Genomic DNA, 18,902 nt, shown 5'->3' with positions numbered 1-18,902 from the left:
GAGCAGCTTTACTTGGCCACATGTGACGAAACCACGTAGTGTGATGCCTGCTGCATCAAGCTTGAAACCATAGCGTTGGTGAACTGCTCGAGCCACCGAGTCAAGACCCATGGGCCGGTCGATAAGCAGCGAGGCCGAGCCACAAAGCTGCGGCAGAATGTGTCGCCGGAACCCCCGGGAAACTACACTGCTCCGGCTAGCTTCCTCAGCGACGACTCCAGTACAGGCTCATGCGAGCCCCTAGTCAGGACCCGGGGAAGTCTTTTCAGGACCTTGCAGTGACACCGACGAGCGGCTCAACCAGCAGTTTCTTCTGTGCTCAGCGGCCGGCACTGGGGACCTGGTCAGTGTTAAGGCGTTCCTCGACGCGATGCGAGTGTGAAATTGCAATGCACTGAGTTAGACGTCCAGTGCGTAGCTTGCTTGGGGCACACTAAGTCCGCTCCGCCACGATGCTCGTCGTGGAAGTGGTCTGTTGTTGTTGCTGTTGTCCTAACAACAACTAGCACATACCCAAGTAGCTCTTCACGTCACCCAGCGGTCACCTTCTTCTCCTTCATGACGCGCTTGTGCGACTTACGGAGTCCATATTGTTCTAACTGACGTGAGAGCAAACCGAATCTTAAGAAATAGCAGAGATGCCCTCAGCATACGTTGCTCTTTCCTTGTACTTTTTGCCATAAAGAACCAGGCAGGATCAATATGTTTTGCCCCCTGTGCAATGCACTCTTTCATTTAGTGCTTTGAATGAGAGACTTGAAGTTTGAAGTTGATTTATTTTGCCACTTACAAGGAAATTTACACGTTAGATATGGTTGGGAAGGTGGGAAAAAAGCCACGTATATGTAGTTCGACTGCCACCACCTCCCACTGCCCGACAGCAGACACTTTGGAAGAGGTAAGCAATACATACGCACATAAAGGTATCACAACTGCGATACCTGCTTGTCAGACAATACACATAAGATGCAAACATACTGCATCATATAAAAAATTAATGAAATAAAAAGAAATTATCACACGAATTGCCAAAGAGTGCATATAAATCATTTTATAAAGTACACGCAAATTTTGTACTGTGAGGTGGAATTTATTTAAAACATGTGGGACGCTAGGCTGCATCATCTGAAATCAATAGTTCGTGCAAGATCTCGGGACATGCCGATGTGATGTGTGCCTCACTTAGCGTAAAGAAGTGCTGTTTCACAAGTTCGACAATGTTCTTAAAGTGTGTGTGTGTGTGTGTCCTTGAGTATTTCGCACTGACACGTTGATAGGAGCTTAAACTCATACAACTCGTTTAATTTCACATTTTTCAGTGTTGCGAACACCGGAGATGTGTGGACATCATATGGTTGCTTTGCGATCGCTCATGGAGCATTTTAGTGCGTTAGCGCTAGCGCTTCCACTCAGCAGCTCAACTATTGTCTATACAATCCCTATGTGTGCCCACCGAGATGTGGGCAATCTGCCCTAGGTGGCCCGCATGCCACATATGTGGCCCCTCTAGGTGGCAGGTGGGTCACCTAGGTCACGTGACCTTGTGATGTCATCATAACATCGGACTGTGAGCAAACTGCCCACCATGGCAGGTGGCAGCTAAATTAATGGCTGGTCACGAGAGGTCGTTCGGGAAGAGCAACCTGGGTCACGCAAGCCCACCGGTGGCAGCACCTGCCATCGCAGGGCAGCGTCGCATCGCTTAACCGCTGCACCACCGCGCCAGGAGCGGTATGATTACTCCCAGGGATCTCTCAGTGTTAAGCAGAGAATGACCGATTCTGCATATGCGGGCATTAACCCATTATCGCTATCGTGTCATACCGTTAAGGCAGAGAGAGCTTAAGTCTGATTTCGCCGATCTTTATCTAACGCTTGCTTGACCTTGAAAACCCAGCCTCGCACCGAAACGGAAGTGAAAACCGACGTCTCCTGCGCACCTAATTCGCATTTGGCTTAACCACGCTAAATGGTCCGCCATTTTTTTTTACTAGAACTAGGTTAAACAATGCCTTCTTAGTGCTGTGTCCGCATATTAGACGGCGCAAAGGCGATTCAAACAAGGCAGTATAGATTAAACGGTTTTGGCGGACTGGGAGTGAAAACAAACACTTCTTAAGCGTACCTAAAGCCGTCGAAATTTTTTCCGCAGGTAGTAGGTGTGCCCCAGCATCGATACGTTAAAACTTCCTTCCAGCGATTTAACACAGAAGAGATTTCAATCACAGGGTCATTTAAGCGTAGCACGTCACCGAGACTACATAGAACGGATTTTAGGCAGAATAACACAGCATTTGATTTAGACCAATTTATTAATAATGAGCTTTTGACAGATAATGCAATAAATGTATGCAGCATTAAATTTACATATTTGACTAGGACTTTGGCTTATGTTGCTTCTAAAGAGGTACTTGTATCACCTGCATACATTATATATACAGCGAAGTTTTCAGTGCTTAGTTACCACATCTTCTATATATATATATATATATATAACAAAAAAAGCAGCGGCCCGAGCATACTGCCATGGTGTACGCCCCATTTAACCTCACAAGCTATTGATTATTCTCGGTGGGCGCAAACGGGTTGATATGTTCCTTATAAATAACTACTGATTAAATCAGCTGCAGTTTCTTGAATTCTGTACCTAAACAGCTTTTTTAACATAGTAATATGATTTATCCGATCGAATGCTTCCGAGAAACCGATGAAAACACCCAATGTTAGCATTTTATTCTAAATGTTGCATAATATTCATTCCTGTTGGTGCAATAAACCAGCCTCCGTTGATAACCAAGGTCTAAAGCTGTAAGAAGATGAAGTAATAAGTAAATTTTTATCTAGAAAAGTATAGAGCCTTGAGTGAATTGCCTTTTCCAATGGCTCAGAAAACTAAGCTAAATGGATATGCGCCTGTAATTTCCTAGCTTATTTCTGTCACCGCTTTTAAACAAGACTATGCTTTAGATATCTTCACTTTTTGAGGAAATATATCGGTACTTGAAGCAAGGTTGTTTATGTGGGTTACACAGGGAATGATAAATCTAGGACGAATATCACTGGCTGCATTTTTGTAGCATCAGTACCATCACATTTGCTTTTTTATAAGCGCCATGAATCATTTAATACTTCACCACTTCTGCAGGAGGCATAAAAATTGATTACTCGAACAAGGTATCAAATATTGTGGGAGCTCCGAAATATTCATTAAAACATTATCTAAGATTTCTCCGTTTAAACTTTTGTATTTATAGTTACCTGATATATAGTTAACGTGCACACTGCCTATCAAGTGCCCTAGGGAATGCAGTATGAAAATCAGCTGTAATTTCTGCTTTACATATGAAGGTATGCGTCCAAACAAGCAACTTAGCTAAAATGAAAAAAAAAAACGAAGGTCGAATTGCGTAGTTAGGCCTTTGGTTCTCAATACGGTTCCGGTGTTCTGATAGTGATAATGGCTTAATGCCCATATATGCGTAAACACACAGCGGCTAAATGTAGGGAAGGCCGCTAAAAGTCCTAGCGCACTAAAATGCATAACGCCCGGTTTAGTTCGTCTTCCAGTTCTTGTGATTATGGTTTCTCATCAACGAAGCCACACCTCGGCTTACCAGATCTCGTTTCACGACAGCGGTGTCCTTGCCAAAGCATTCTTCATAAAAGGTTGCCTTGCAGCAAAGCTCTTCATTGTGAGTCGCTCCTTAAGCTAGAGTACACGCCACCTTGCTCTGATCAGCCCCGAAGGTTACGATGCCCCTATCCTGGATCTGCTTTCCTCCGTTCCTCACCGGTCGCTGTAGGCGATGCTGAAAAGTTGGAACTTCTGAGAATACTTACGCTTTGCTCCAGCCCTATAGGCCGCCTAGGGATGACTGAGATTATTGAAGTAAAATGATTATACGTGTCATGTGCAGCAACTCTGTGCAGTAAATCCAGTATGTACACGCGCGGTTGCATATAAAAATAGCTCAGCGTATTGCTCCCATTACACACCAAAGTTTTGCTTGTGTGCCTTCGTCTTTTAAATGATGCGTTAGACATTAGAATCCCTGGATCTCCGCGCGGTATTCGCCTACGACCACTAAATAATTTAAAATTAAATCTCTTCTTTTACGCTGTTTCGGTTTTTTTCTTTAAACACCCGAAAGATGGCTATGACATGTAGTTCACACATACGTCCCATTAGGCATGAAAAAAGCGGCACTATAAGTGCTGTTACGTGGTTTGTTTTCATTCCACCTCTGCAATTAGGTTGGCTTCAGGGTCGTAGTGAATTAAAAGTACTATGAAGAAATTTTATTGACATTAATCGTGCGTAATCGGTTGGAGGATGCATTTATTTGCAGGTATTGATTTAAATTGCCTTGCTGAGTCACTTAGGATATGAACTGCAAATCATGATCAATTATTTAGACAGACAGGGCCGAACGGTGAGCCTAAAAATTAAATTAACATGCAGAAAACCAAAGTAATGTTCAGCAGTCTAACAAGGGAACAGCAGTTCGCAATTGACAGCGAGGTGCCGGAAGTGGTAAAGGAATACGTCTACTTAGGGCAGGTAGTGACAGCTGATCCGGATCATGGGAGGGAAATAACTAGAAGGATAAGAATGGGGTGGAGCTCATATGGCAGGTTCTCTCACATCATGAATAACAGGTTACCAATATCCCTCAGGAGAAAAGCGTACAACAGCTGTATCTTACCCGTACTCACCTACGGAGCAGAAACGCCGAGGCTAACGAAAAGGGTTCAGCTTAAGTTAAGGACAGCACAGCGAGCTATGGAAACAAAAATGATAGGTGCATAACGTTAAGACACCGGAAGCGGGCAGAGTGGGTGAGAGAAAAAAAAAGGTGGTTTAATGACATCCTAGTCGAAATCAAGAAGAAGAAATGGGCTTGGGCAGGGCATGTAATGCGAAGGCAAGGAGGAGGAGGAGGAAAGGTAGGGAGGTTAACCGGAAGAATAACCGGTTTGCTACCCTGCACGAGATAACTGCTGGTCCTGAAAGTGACTATGGAACGAATAAAAAGTCACTTGTAAATGTTTTAAATGCTTAGAAATGATGCTAAGAAGCATTCATACCAAGTATGAGTCTTCAGAACTGATCCGGCAATTTATTACGAACTTTCAAAAACAGTGTTTTTTAATATTCACGGGCCGATTGGTGTGCTCGTAGTGACCGATTTTGGAACTAAAACCGTGGAAGAAAGACGTCACACTACCAATGACGTCGCCAGGCCACCACACGCTCTCATCCGCTGGAGCCACGGCAGCCACGACGTCACGGACACACTTCCGGTAGCCGTGAAAATCGTCTGCTCGTGCCGCCGCGCGACCTTCTCGGGCAAGCGCGAGCCAGGGCATTGCCTTCGCGCATATGGTTTCAATTTTCCTCTGCCGCCTCCTTCTGTCGGGAGTTCCGGAGCCACTCGCACGGCTCTTCGTGCGCACGCATAGGGCTAGATGCCCATCGCGGCCGTAAAAGCGAGCAGTCGCACCTCGAGGTCCGGGTTTATTACTGTTAATTACCACAGATTACAAGCAAGGAAAGCCGACGCGTGCTGCAATGCAGGAAGGAGAAGAGACCAGAGAGATGCCGCCACGCCGCCGACGCTGGCGCACAAGCGATTGCGGGTCGGTAGGCTGGAAACGCTGATTGGCCCAAAAAAAGTGACGTCACGCCTCCAACGTCATGGTCACGTGACATTTAATGACGTCATGTCCGGTTGGGGACAGACACATTTTTCCTAGAGTTTTCTCAGAAGCGATAACCGGAAGTTGCAAAATAAACGTCAGCGGATGACGTATTCAAAGGCGGGGCACAGTTCCAGACCTGTTTTCTTTATTTTTTTCTGGTGCTCCTCGTGTACGAGTTGAGGGGGGAGAGGCGGAGAGTAATTTTTAATCGTCTGTATCTTCGCTGTTGTTAAATGCTAGCTCAAAAATTCTTGCACTGGGGTGACGAGTGATCGAATGCCTATCTCTCGTCTGCTTTACGTAATCTCAATTAATTTATTGCATAGTACCTTTAAGGGTAACGGAGTGGATTTCAAGAGAAGGCAAGCGGAGCAGAGGGCGCCAGAAGGTTAGGTGGGCGGATGAGATTAAGAAGTTTGCGGACATACGGTGGGCACAGTTAGCAAAGGACATTGTTAATTGGAGAGACACAGGAGAGGCCTTTGCCCTGCAGTGGGCGTTGTCAGGCGTATGTTGATGATGATGATTTTGTGGGGTTTTTTTGGCATTGGCCAACGCCTTCTTTATTACCAGAGCTGCCGAATAAGAGCGCGATGTCACCAGTGGCGCCAAAGGCGGCAGCTGTCAGTGATATAAAAGAGGAACATTAAATCAAGAAATAAATCGCCACAAAATACGGCTTCTAACCTTACTTCTTTCCCTACACCTCCTCAAGCATCTCGAAAATTTTTTTTAGTTCTTATTTTGCACGCAACGTTCAATTTTCCACCCGTGCCGAGAAACAGCACTAGCTGCGGGGAAAACGAACCCGGTCAGGTAAGAATTTACAAATATCCCTTGCTGTTTGGATTAACCCAGCGATACGAAAGACTACGTGCAGGCTTAGTAAACTTTTTCTCAACTCTCATGAAACAAGTTAATTGCATTTTTCAGAAAGTGAAAGGCTGGGATAGCCAGCAATTCAGCGGAAATGTGTTTTAGGACACATTACAGAAACCTCCCATTAGTGCCTTCTTCTGCGACGCAGGAATGAATAAGGTTAAGTAGTAGTAGTAGTAGTAGTAGTAGTAGTAGCAGTAGTTTGCTTTATATTTTATAGGGGTTTAACGTCCCAAAGCGACTCAGGCTATGAGGGGCGCTGTAGTGAAGGGCTCCCGAAAATTCGACCACCTAGAGTTCTCTAACGTGCACTGACATTGCATAGTGCGCGGGCCTCTAGAATATCGCCTCCATCGAAATTCGACCGCCGCGGCCGGGATCGAACCCGCGTCTTTCGGGTCAGCAGCCGAGCGCCATAACCACTGAGGCACCACGGCGGCGCACTAGTAGTAGTAGTAGTAGTAGTAGTAGTAGTAGTAGTAGTAGTAGTAGTAGTAGTAGTAGTAGTAGTAGCAGTAGTAGTGGGTAACTTTATTTTCTGACACTCCCTTTTTTGATACTCCCTAATGCAAAATTTTAGCGCAGCGCTGTCTGCTTCGGTGGTGCGAACTCACGGATCCTCTCGGCAGCGGCGATGTGCTTGTGCTTTGGCGGCGCGAACGACAGGGTCCTCTCGGCGGCGGCGTACACCTCTGGATTCTGTCGTCGGCGGCGCTGAGCCTCTGCACGGGCAGTTCGTTTAGCAGCAGCGGCAGACGAAGCATTTCGACAGGTTTCGTCGCTCATTCTTCAGAAACAACTGGCTGAGACCATTGTGTATTGTATTATATAAGCAGACTGTTTATGGTAGAAAGACAACGCTGTGGCCGACGCGGACAGTCTATCGCGGGCAGCACATTTCACAGCCCTGCCCGCCAAGTCGCGCCCCGCTACGCTCCCCTAGACAGACACCCCCTCCTCTATCCATCCTACCTCTGCTCATGCAGTGGTGGTGGACGACGGCGCGCACCAATCTGGCGCCATCTATGATCGAGCGGCGGTACACTCTCGTTCTCTCGGTCACACCGGCGACGGCGAAGCGGTTCAGCCCACGAACGAGCGCTTAAGAGCTGCGCCCAAAGCTACGTACCAGCACTTATACCACGTTTCTTTTTTTGTACCTTACGTGACGTAACTGTGAACAACACGTCAAAGCCGTTGTTTCTGTGGATGAAACGAAAAGAGCACGAGAACGGAAGTTCAGTTATAAATTATTTAGCGGTTGTAGGCGAATACCACGCGGTAATCCACGTATTTTAATATCTAACGCATCTTATGAAGGAAAAAAATTGTAGGCGAATACCACGCGGTAATCCACGTATTTTAATATCTAACGCATCTTATGAAGGAAAAAAAAACACGCAGCTAAAATTATCTGCAGTCCTTTAATGTTTGCCAGATAGTTCGATATTGGGGAGCAGTTCGCAACGTGCTACATTCTTTTCTTCTTTTCGAGCCAGAATATGGCACTTCGAATCACCAGCAAACCGTTACTTTTCGTACTATTACGCAATACGTCCTCGTTGAGAATGACATGAACGCGCGTGCTCTCATCGAAACGTGTGTGCGAAATGCACAGCACTTGCTACTCATCAACAAAAAAAGAGGGGGAGGGCGGTATCCTCAATTTCGTGCCTACTAAAAACATCTAAGCCAAATGGAGTGCTTGGTTTTTTCTGCATCTTTCTTCTTAATTTCAGGCTCAAAATAGAAAGACGGTGATGTGGGTCGTTAGAGGAAACGAGGCAGGTGCCAATAATGGGACAAATATTCATGGTGCCGCCAGATCACTCCTTTATAACGACGAATTAAGTCGGCCACAGAGCACTGCTCGGCGTCGCATCTTGGCTCCGATTTCGGCGGCAGTGGCGCCGGAAAGGCAGCGGTGCTGCGTGAACGGAAGCGCGTCGAAGGCGTCGAATTCCTCCCGTCGTTAACGGCCGACGTGCGCACTCGTGGCGCCAATGGCGGTCGCGCACAAATGATCCTGTCCTCGCCGCCGTAACTACTTCCCTTTCTATGACACTGCTAGCAGCTGAAGGGGAAAAGATTGCGAGGAGTCGCCACATGTGCACACACGAAGAATATATCTGAAGAGGACGTAAATTAGTCCAAAGAAACAGGCGTAAAATATGCGCGCAGTATAAGATACGGGCGTTTCGGGATGGTTCCGCCGCGTTTCGAATGCCGTGTCTGTCTGTCTGTCTGTCTGTCTGTCTGTCTGTCTGTCTGTCTGTCTGTCTGTCTGTCTGTCTGTCTGTCTGTCTGTCTGTCTGTCTGTCTGTCTGTCTGTCTGTCTGTCTGTCTGTCTGTCTGTCTGTCTGTCTGTCTGTCTGTCTGTCTGTCTGTCTGTCTGTCTGTCTGTCTGTCTGTCTGTCTGTCTGTCTGTCTGTCTGTCTGTCTGTCTGTCTGTCTGTCTGTCTGTCTGTCTGTCTGTCTGTCTGTCTGTCTGTCTGTCTGTCTGTCTGTCTGTCTGTCTGTCTGTTTTGTGACAGGCTACCCAATCCGAATGTGTTGTGGGTGCCCTTTCCAGGTGTCTACTGTATAAAGTGTTTCACCTAAGACGTGACGCAATTTTTTAAAATAGGCTTTTTGAGGTAGAAGAGCGCTTTTTTTTCGGCATAGCATTGTCATCGGTGTAGTACATAAGAATGAAGCTAAGAAGCGCTAACTGGCAGGGTGGTTAACACATACTGAATAGTTAAATTTTTAATTGTTACTGTTGGGCTCCTTTATTATATTGAAAGGCGTGAAGCCCACCGTATGTCATATTCACATTAGTTTTTACAATTTCGAAAACGCGGTTATCCTCGGCACTGTGGCCCAACAAATTTTAGCCTTTTCGATGAATATTAATGTGCGCTGAAGTTGTTTCTTTGCCTGCAAGTTTCTCGAAAGCGCATGTAGCCTGAATGGTTAGACCACAGCGCCGAGGGCAACCGCGTTTTCGAAATTAACTGATATGGATATTAATTACGGTGCAGTACAAGCCTCTCAATAATTAAGAAACCTAACGGTAATGGTTAAAACGTTAACTATTCAATATTAGTTAATCAGCCTGCTAGTTAGCCTGCCTTACCTATATTCCTGTTTACTACACCGCTGACAAAGCTATGCCGAAAAACAGCGCTGTTATAACTCAAAAAGCCTATTTTTAAAAATTGTGTACAGTCTTAGATGAAGCACCCCGTATATATAGGCCGTAGCGGTTGCCTAGTGGTTTGAGTAACCACCTCTGATTTTGGAGGTGCGGGGTTCGATTCCCAGTGTCGCTGGGTACCCACCGGTGAAACAATCGGTGCAAGCTTTCCCCTCTCCTGGAGCTTGGCTTCTTCAGAGTGAAATGCTTGCGAGATGAGTCTTTCACCCCGCTTTGAGTAGGCGAAAACACCTTGCACGGTGGCTCTCTTTCGGCCCAGATGTCCTTGCGCCATAAAAATACATCGCAGCCACCATTGAATAGGTCGTCAAAGGCAGGTTCATCGCACCATGGTGAGAAGGCGGCCAAGGCGGTCGAACACTGCGCTTAGCATAAACTCCAGGCGATCCTGCCAGGGTGCATTGTTTGAGTATATGTTAGGAGCCAAACATTCACTACAGTCGAGCCCACTTATAACGGCCGCAGTTATAACGAACGCTCGGTTATTACGAACGAAGCTGGTGCTACCGTCAAAATATGTATTAGAGCAATGACACTACATCTCAGATATAACGAGCGACCTTGATAGCTGAACTCGGTGGCAGCGAACGGAGAGGCGCCATAAATTAGGCCCCGCATTCGAAAAACGCGCGCTTCACGACAGCATGGAGACCGAAAAGCGTTTCGTAGCCTCCGTGGCACCCCCGCCCCCCTTCCAAAACAACGTGACGACCCAAAAAAATCAATAAAAAGCCGGCATTGAATCCACCAGCCAAGCGCGCACCGACAGGCTGCAGATCCAGTGGATTCATGCACATGTGCCAGTTGGTCGAAAGCGGAAGCAGAAGCGCGTTGCGTGCGAAAGACGGGCGGCGTTTAAAGCGAGATTGCATGTGGTCGGTGATCAGCCAATGGCAGCTATCTGAACTTTGACTGCCAGTCGCGTGGCATGCCTTGCTGGTCCAGCCAGTCACATGGTGGGCGTCGTCCAATCGCTTCTCCAACTTCGCTGCATGCGTGCATCTTTGTCGAGGGTTAGCAGAAATGACCTCAGAAACACATGACCACTCTGGACAGCTCCTAAAGAGCTGTTCAGGGCCTGCACAATGAAGCAGACCTGCATAACGAACCGTTTCATGAAGTGAAAGCCACTTTTGCCCGACTTTCCATTTTTCGCTATAACTGAGAAAGTCCACTCACTCGAAGCTTGGATACAACGAACGCGATTTCCGTGACCGTCAGGTTCGTTATAAGTGGGCCCTCGACTATACATCCCAGATGGCATACTTAGGTTCGTTATATCCGAACTAACATAAGCAGGTTAGTTATATCCGAGTTCGGTTCGGTAGGTATACCCGAGGTCAACACATTGAAGTTCGATATATCCCTGGTAGTGTACTAAGTTCGTATCGATAGTGCATTAAATACGTTCGTCGCCCGCTGGGCAGGCTGCCACCTTCCGCTGGCTACTGACAGATGGCGCTCGCCATTCCAGCTTGCAGTGACCCTTCTAATGCTAACACATTAAAAAATGCAGGAGGTCGTCGCTCCGCTGAAACCTGTACTGGTGCACGAACGCAGTGTGGCGACAGCTTGCGCCACGTTTTAGGAAACGCTGCTCTTCGCGTCAATATTTCCAGAAATGGAGCTGTTTTCTCTCACCGCGCCCAAAGCCTTGAGATGCTATACAACGTTTTCGAGCTGACGTCTCGGGCTGGCACCACATGAGAAGGCCCAGGAGTGGAAAATGCCAATAAGGAATTGCTGTGTTCCTGAGAACTGTTATATTCATGCAATTCAAACATTATTCCACTTGTATTAAACTCCCACCTTCCGAAGAGATGTACTATATAAAAGCTAATAGCCGACCCTATCACGTGATCAGCACCTAGGACTCATTAACCCGAACACTAAACATATATGCAAAGTAGCCGACGAATCAATAGCGTCCCTCTCCATTTCTCTGTATATGGCGCTTCGGCCCTTTGCCGGTAAATGTGAAGGTTTAATGGCTGATAAAAAGCCTGTATGCATCTCCGTTCACCTGCGCTTTCAGTAATAAAAACTGACGCCATGCTGCAGACTGCAAGCGACCATAGTGCGGCAATCTATCAAACTTATGGCGAATACTGAGCGGCAAGTTTCGGCACCACTCACAGATGACGGGGAGTCCGTGCAGCGACGAACCAAAAGGCGAATACAAAATCGCCAGGCGTGCTCCAAAAGTGGAAGGCGCGAGCCGGGAATGCACCTGCACTAAAAATGTATGGGATTTCTCCTCGGAATGAACAACACTGCAATGACAGAGTAGCACTGCTATCAAGCGTTGTTATAACTGCGCTTAATTTGTGTTGCGCCATATATGGTGCTCTCTTTCGCCACTGCTAGTATGTGATGCAAAAAACGGACAAATGTTTTCAATTTTTTCTGAAACCCGAACAAGAGTTCGCAGTAGCTGTTGGAATAATTCTTCAGGTGCCATTTTATTGTGTTACAATACCTTTAATCTCTTCTTTAATAGTCGGCAGAGGCTGCGTTTTCAGTACATTACACTTTCTGTTCGTCCGTCTCTGCGGAGAGTCTTCATCGTACTGATCTCTATGTCTGCATGGTAAACGTCAGTTCTCACTCCTGAGATCAGTCGTGCACCTTAACCTTGGCTGCGGGGAGTTGAATGAGCGCCAATGAATCATTGTCGCTGTCTTCTTCCAAAGCCTGGGACACTGATGAAGACTGTTCCAGCTCCACTGAAGCCGAGCCCGTCGATGTTCCATTTGCCTTTGCTGGTTTCCACCACAGGTAGGACCCGTAGTCCGGAACCCAGATGCCCGCGTTGTCCGCCAGCGAACGCAGGACGCGGTAGCCTGCGCGGTGGGGGAGAGCTGCTGGCACCATTCGAGCAACGAAACTACTCTCATATACGTTTAAGCTAGCTCAATCATTCTGGACATGTGCTCACCACCGGCGCCGCTTAGTGGTGTCCCTTGCACATGTCAAAATCCGCCTTTGAATATGAATTACACCCAGGCTAATGCGTTTCTTGTTGCTTAAAGGAATCACAACACCCGGTTTCTGAATTTAAACTGCTTATTTCTCCTTATTCCTCATGTGCCAAGCTACAAAACCACAAAATTTAAGCTCCATCGGTGCAGCAGACACTTTTAAAATGAGTTTTTAGTTTGTTCGTAAACCCGCCGCGGTGGCTCAGTGGTTAGGGCGCACGACTACTGATCCGGAGTTCCCGGGTTCGAACCCAACCTTGGCTTTTACCAACCTGCGCTTTTATGGAGGAAAAACGCTAAGGCGCCTGTGTGCTGTGCGATGTCAGTGCACGTAAAAGATCCGCAAGTGGCCGAAATTATTCCGGAGCCCTCCACTCCGGCACCTCTTTCTTCCTTTCTTGTTTCACTCCCTCCTTTATCTCGTCCCTTAAGTCGCGGTTCAGGTGTCCAACGATATATGAGACAGATACTGCGCCTTTTCCTTTCCCCAAAAAACCAATTAATATAAATTAATAATATTCGTTAACAACTTCCTGGCTTAGCAACTGTGTTAATCGCTGACGACATAAACCGACTCCCCAGCACTCCGCGTCGTCTGCTGGATGATTCGCGCAGCGTTCGCGGCTGGCACCCCGTAGACGGTGCAGGCTTAAATATTTATTTGTTCAGTCAACTCGCAGGCATTTCGGTTTGTTCCTTCTGCTTGCCTTCAGCATATTATGTGGGCTTAGTGACCCTTGAGAAGTCATAGAAGAACTAATCATTGTCGGTACTATGGATCAGATATTTACGTTATCCATGTGTTATAAGAGAGATAACTAGACTCATCAAGAATGAAGGGGACCGGACTCACACGCCCCGTGCGTGTGTCCACTAAAACGCGCGGCAAAGAGCGCGGTCGAGGGCTGCGTTCTCGAGTGACAAGGGTCGGTACAACGTCTATACTCGCTGACAAGAAAAGGCAGCGAAGACTCTCGAGCGAGGCAGCCGCGTCGCTATACGCATATGCTTCTCCTGTGAACCGTTACACACTGCGAGTGAAGAGTGGAATCAAGATAGGCACAATTCGACAAGCATGGCCCTGGCATTCGCAAGCATGGCACGCTGCCATCATGAAATGAAGGATGAGCGGGAAACAGATGCGGGCCCTCATGTCGCAGCGACCTAGGCGTGTATCTCGATAGATAGCAAATGTACTGTGTATCAGCTGGCGTGCATACAGGTACGATAAATATAAAGCAGTGAAACACATTTATGCATATTTCTGCATCAACATGCAACAGAATGAAAGTTGTAATGCGTGGACGGAAAATCTGCGCGGAGAAAAGCAAATTGTATCCCTGCTTCTCAATCATAGTACACGAAGAGCATAATCATTGATGCGTGCCAACAAGATCTTCTCCAGAAACAGGATGAAGACCCAGCAAGCCCACTACTCTAGACTCGGAATTCACACACGCATGTAAGAGAAGCAGTATGCAGGTAATAATTCAAGGATTAAATGAGAATCCTGCTTGCCGGCAGTACAGGGGTACGGAGTGCAGCTGATTGAAGAAATTAACATGAATACACTTCTTGCAAAGGCAGGTCGCAGCATACTTGACTCGTATCCCCTCGTTAGTTATTACTAGAGCTTTGCTGCTAGTAACGGCTTTCAAAAAAAAAACGAGTAGAAAAGAAATCGTACCACAGCTTGGAGTCGAACTCGATACAACATGATCTGTGTAGTACGCGCTTACACACTTTTTTTTTCGTGCAAAGAGGATCGTATCCATATTGTTTGGAAATGCCCTCCTGGACGAAAAAAAAAAACAAAGTCGCTGGAACAATGGGAGGCTCCCCTACTCAACCCCGCTCTGTAGATTCAGACAAAGGTCGTCCAACTGGCCGAAGACGGCGCCAGAAGCCATTACCTACAGCCCCTCAAACCTTTCGAAATAATAGCTTTTGTTCCGTTTGGATTGGATTGTTTGGATTGTGTCGTTGGGAGTCTGGCGCGTCTTAAATTCAATGGCTGCCTGTCGGCCATGCGCGATCCCATCTTCCAAGTCCGATTGTGAGTTCGGAGTGTAAAGCACACACTTCGCCAGGACTGCAGCTAGCTGCCATTAAGCCAGAAAAATACTATGGTCAGGGCAGGAAATTATTGCCAGTGATGCGATGCTTTTGTGAGAAGCCGACTACAAGAAGCCAGCAGCTCCTGGTGCTACGAGCTTAGTTTAGCATCAGCAGTTGACCTTGTAGGCTCTGCCGCCGCAGTGGCTTAGTGGTTATGGTGGTCGGCTGCTGACCTGAAAGACGCGGGTTCGATCCCCCCGGCCGCGGCGGTGCCATTTCGAAGGAGGCGAAGTGCTACAGGCCCGTGTACTGTGCGATTTCAGTGCACGTTAAAGAACCCCAGGTGGTCGATATTTCCAGAGACCTTTACTACGGCGTCCCTCATATAGCCTGAGTCGCTTTGGGACGTTAAACGCCATGACCAAATCAAACCTCGCAGGCTCTGCTCACGCGCACCCTGATCAAAGAAAGTTACCATTCGAACGCGGCAAACGAAGGTCTAATCGGAGAACCCCTCGCAAACTTGCTGGCATATAAAAAAGAACATGGTAAAGTTCTCCTAAAACATAAGCCACCGTCAGCAGTGTCAGCAGATCAGTTCAAATTGTAAAGAGCACCCTCTGAAATATTTTACATTGTCTTTCAAAAGAGAGAAGTTATACACTGAAAGATATCCGTGTTTTCTGTAGGATTGTCATGGCAAAATTAAAATTCTGATTAGAAAATATTTCATACCCTAAAAAATGACAAACCAGTCAGATGTACTGGCAACGGTAAGATGTGCCTTACACAAAATGTGTTTGGTCTATAGTACTCAGCAGTTTTTTAACTTTTTTATTCCATGTATAACGTTTGAACGACTGCACAAATGTATAGAAGAAAGCAGTGTAAGCTATGTAAGACACTATTTGCACGCTGTGTAATTTTCTTCATTTTCTGACGTGTGCTTCACTGATATAAATGATTGAGTAGCAAAAATTTTTAATTTGGTGATTTAGAATATTTTAAATAACTTTGCTGGCTCTGACATTCACTGCAACATCAAAGGGGTGGTTATGTGACATGCACTGGTTGTTCAAGTTTTTATGAAGGACATGACGTGTCCTTCTTGATATTTCGAAAGTTGTGTCAATGCAAAGTATTCGCAAGTTTCTCTGAATCCTAGATATCTTGCAGAATATTCTGTTGATGTTATCTGAATACTTATTGTCCTATTTGTGCAGGGTCGTCCATTTCTAGCTTGAACACGGGAGCGGCATGGCTGTGCTCTTAAGAGCGCCAGTGTGTCCGTTGCATGCGTGCATCAGAACAATGTGGCAGACGGCGAGAAGCACCAGCTCTAGATCCGTCCTCTGACGCTTTGCATCGATCTGTGGTTGTGTGGGACGCGCTGGCCATTCGAAGAATGTAGCCACATTTCTCGCGTGTTCAAGCTAGGAGTGTGCGTCCCTGTGCCTTGCACGAAGTTCTTCGATGTATGTAAGATTTGGTGATTCACTGCGTGCAGGTCAATCATTTGTCAACTGAACTTGTCACTAAATCGTGGGAAGTTCCCATCCACGTCACATCTTAACACAGGCTGTTACGATTTTTTGCTGTATTTAAAGAAAATTCACATCTTGAGAGGAAGCGAAAAAAAAAGAAATATGGCACAAACGGTTGACGACACACACGCAGCGCCGCACTTTGCGTCTCTGTCTTCCTTCTGCCGCGTCTTGGCGCTGCCAAAACAGAGTGAAGAATCAGCAAGCCCAGTACTCTAGACTCGGGATTCACACACGCGTATGAGAGAAGCACTATGTAGGTAATAAAGTACAAGGCCAAAGAAAGCAGATGCTTCAGTTACTTTCGTTTCTGCTAGTTGGGGGACACTGGCATTTATAGAGCTTCAGCAGGAGGCGTGGTCGCCGGTGAAGAAAGGAGGGGACAGCGATGCACACTTATGCTTAGGAGGATCCCCAGACAACGGTAAAAGGCATGGCCAGGCATATTTTACAAGCCGCCGCCTCGTACAGGTGCGGACATAAGTAAACGAAGCACGCTAGTCCGTTCTAATCGGTATTACGCCTTCGCTGTCGGACATGAAGAAACATTATTTCTCCATGAAAAATCGCTGTAGCTTCCATTACCAGCCTGCACATACCACAGCTCCCAGTTTCAAATAGGCAACGCGCCCAGAGTGTTAGAAGGCAATAGCGTGCTCCGTTTACTTTTGTTCGCAACTGTACGCCACCAGTACCTGTACCTCGGCTCAGACAAATACGAACCACCCGTTACCAGCGGCGCAAGAGTCACCACGATACGAGGATCCATAGAGCACGCAATTCAAGGGACACAACACGAGCGCTGTTGGCTACCCACTAGCCCGAAACCTGACCTTTCGAAGAGTCACCACCTCGAGGCATGCTTCACGCGTACAAAATTGCAAAACTAGCCGGCAAGTGAACGATGAAATACTCACTGCATCCCCAAGTAGTAATCGCGTGGCATTAGCATTGCGCGTACTGCGTTGGTGCGTACTGCGCGCGGCCGACGCAGCCTTACTGGCCCAAGTTGCCAGCTTGTACGCTGTAATTGGCTGTAAATTTGGTCTACGTCTTCATGGTCGTGCTGGACACCATGAGCGGGGTACCATGAAGGCTGTCATTCAGGTCATGGAGGCCCACGGTTATAAAAAAGTGAAAAGGGCTTACATGGGAGTGTTGCCGCTGCTTCCACTCTAGAGTCAACATATTAACCCCATGTATACAAGAACGCGAAGCGTCGCTCGCTTCGCATGCCGCTCCAACAGCCTGTGTAATTAAAGGGACACTGAGGACATCTAGTTTTTATTCGAAGTAAAAATCAATAATGTGGCTCTTTGTACCTGTGTTGATGTTTGTTCATCTGTAAAACACGCATTTATTACCATACCCAACTAGCAAGAATATTCAGCAACTAGCGCCGTCTGTTGACCGCCAGCAGCGAAGACCGCGTAACTCAGTGGAGATCATTTAAACATGTTCTTTTTTAGAAATTGAGGGTGCTAAGGAATTCTGCACGGGCATGATCATTATCATAGCCGATACTTCCTCCTCGCTGCATAATCTTACTTATTAAATGTGTTCTGCACTTATACAAACTATTTCCGACGACCATAGTAAATCAATAGGATGCGCCGAAAATTTGTGTTCAGCGCCGCGCGGCAGGTAGTAGCGGCCGTACGAACCAGATGTGGCTTTGCAGATTTTCTGGGCTTATGAGCAAATTATATTTAAAAATTGAACATTTATTTTCTTGCCAATCTATTCAAATTCGCAACGTCAAGACCGAAGACGGCGCTGTGATCAGCGTTTGGAAGTTTATGGCGATTTGCCTAGCCTCAAACAATACCGCGACAAAAGAAAAAAAATACTATATTTATACCACTGCAGTTTGCTTGAAAAAAAAACAGCCGGCAGTGGCAATACTTGTATTTCATTTTCTGACCTTTTAAAGATTATCAAAGTTCAGTTTTCAGTGATATTGGCCACTCAGAACATAAAGCGGTAATCCAACGATCCAGAACTGCTTCCTTTTTAATTTTTATTGACGAAATTATCACCATACCTCTGTTTCTATCAGACTATACTCTGACGATTGTGTGCTATAAGGCAGGACGGCTGGCTTTACGTAACAGCTGATGCTGGTGGTGGCTATACCTTTTGTAAGCGGTGGGCTATATAGGGTGCACCTCACGGCTCAGCCGAAACGAAAATGCGCAGGCGATCATACGATGTGATGCGACAAATCTACTTTAGAAGCATTTGTTGGGCATTTCACTTCTACAATAATCGCGTTGTTTGAATTGCTTTTTTTCTTCTAGGGCTACATGGGCTCCTTGTGGATGGAGGCGTCCGGAAGGTAGGTTGGTGGTCGGCTGCGGCTTCTGGACAGAAGGTGGATTTAGGGCAAAGATGGGTGAGTAGGCGGCGGAGGATAAAGCTGGGTAGCTGATGGCGGGTAAAGCCTCTGGAGCATGAAAGTGGATTTTATTGCGGTGGATGGGGATTGGTGGAGGCCAGAGGTAGGTGGGTAGAGGGCTGAGCCTTCTGGGAGGTGGC

The 18,902-nt window shown here is 46.8% G+C and overlaps 1 protein-coding gene across 1 annotated transcript in view; it reads right to left on the bottom strand.

The window, feature by feature from the left end:
* Positions 1-12,325: 12,325 nt before the first annotated feature.
* LOC144094986 (uncharacterized) overlaps positions 12,326-18,902 on the bottom strand; it is an 84,516-nt gene continuing 77,939 nt past the window's right edge. Inside the window, exon 3 of the mRNA XM_077628832.1 lies at positions 12,326-12,624. Coding sequence (XP_077484958.1) covers positions 12,398-12,624 — 227 coding nt within the window. The 3' untranslated portion in view covers positions 12,326-12,397. The remainder of the gene's footprint in view (positions 12,625-18,902) is intronic.

The sequence above is a fragment of the Amblyomma americanum genome, chromosome 6, assembly GCF_052857255.1.
Source record: "Amblyomma americanum isolate KBUSLIRL-KWMA chromosome 6, ASM5285725v1, whole genome shotgun sequence".
Classification (NCBI taxonomy): domain Eukaryota; kingdom Metazoa; phylum Arthropoda; class Arachnida; order Ixodida; family Ixodidae; genus Amblyomma; species Amblyomma americanum.
This window is presented reverse-complemented; position numbering and strand designations above follow the sequence as displayed.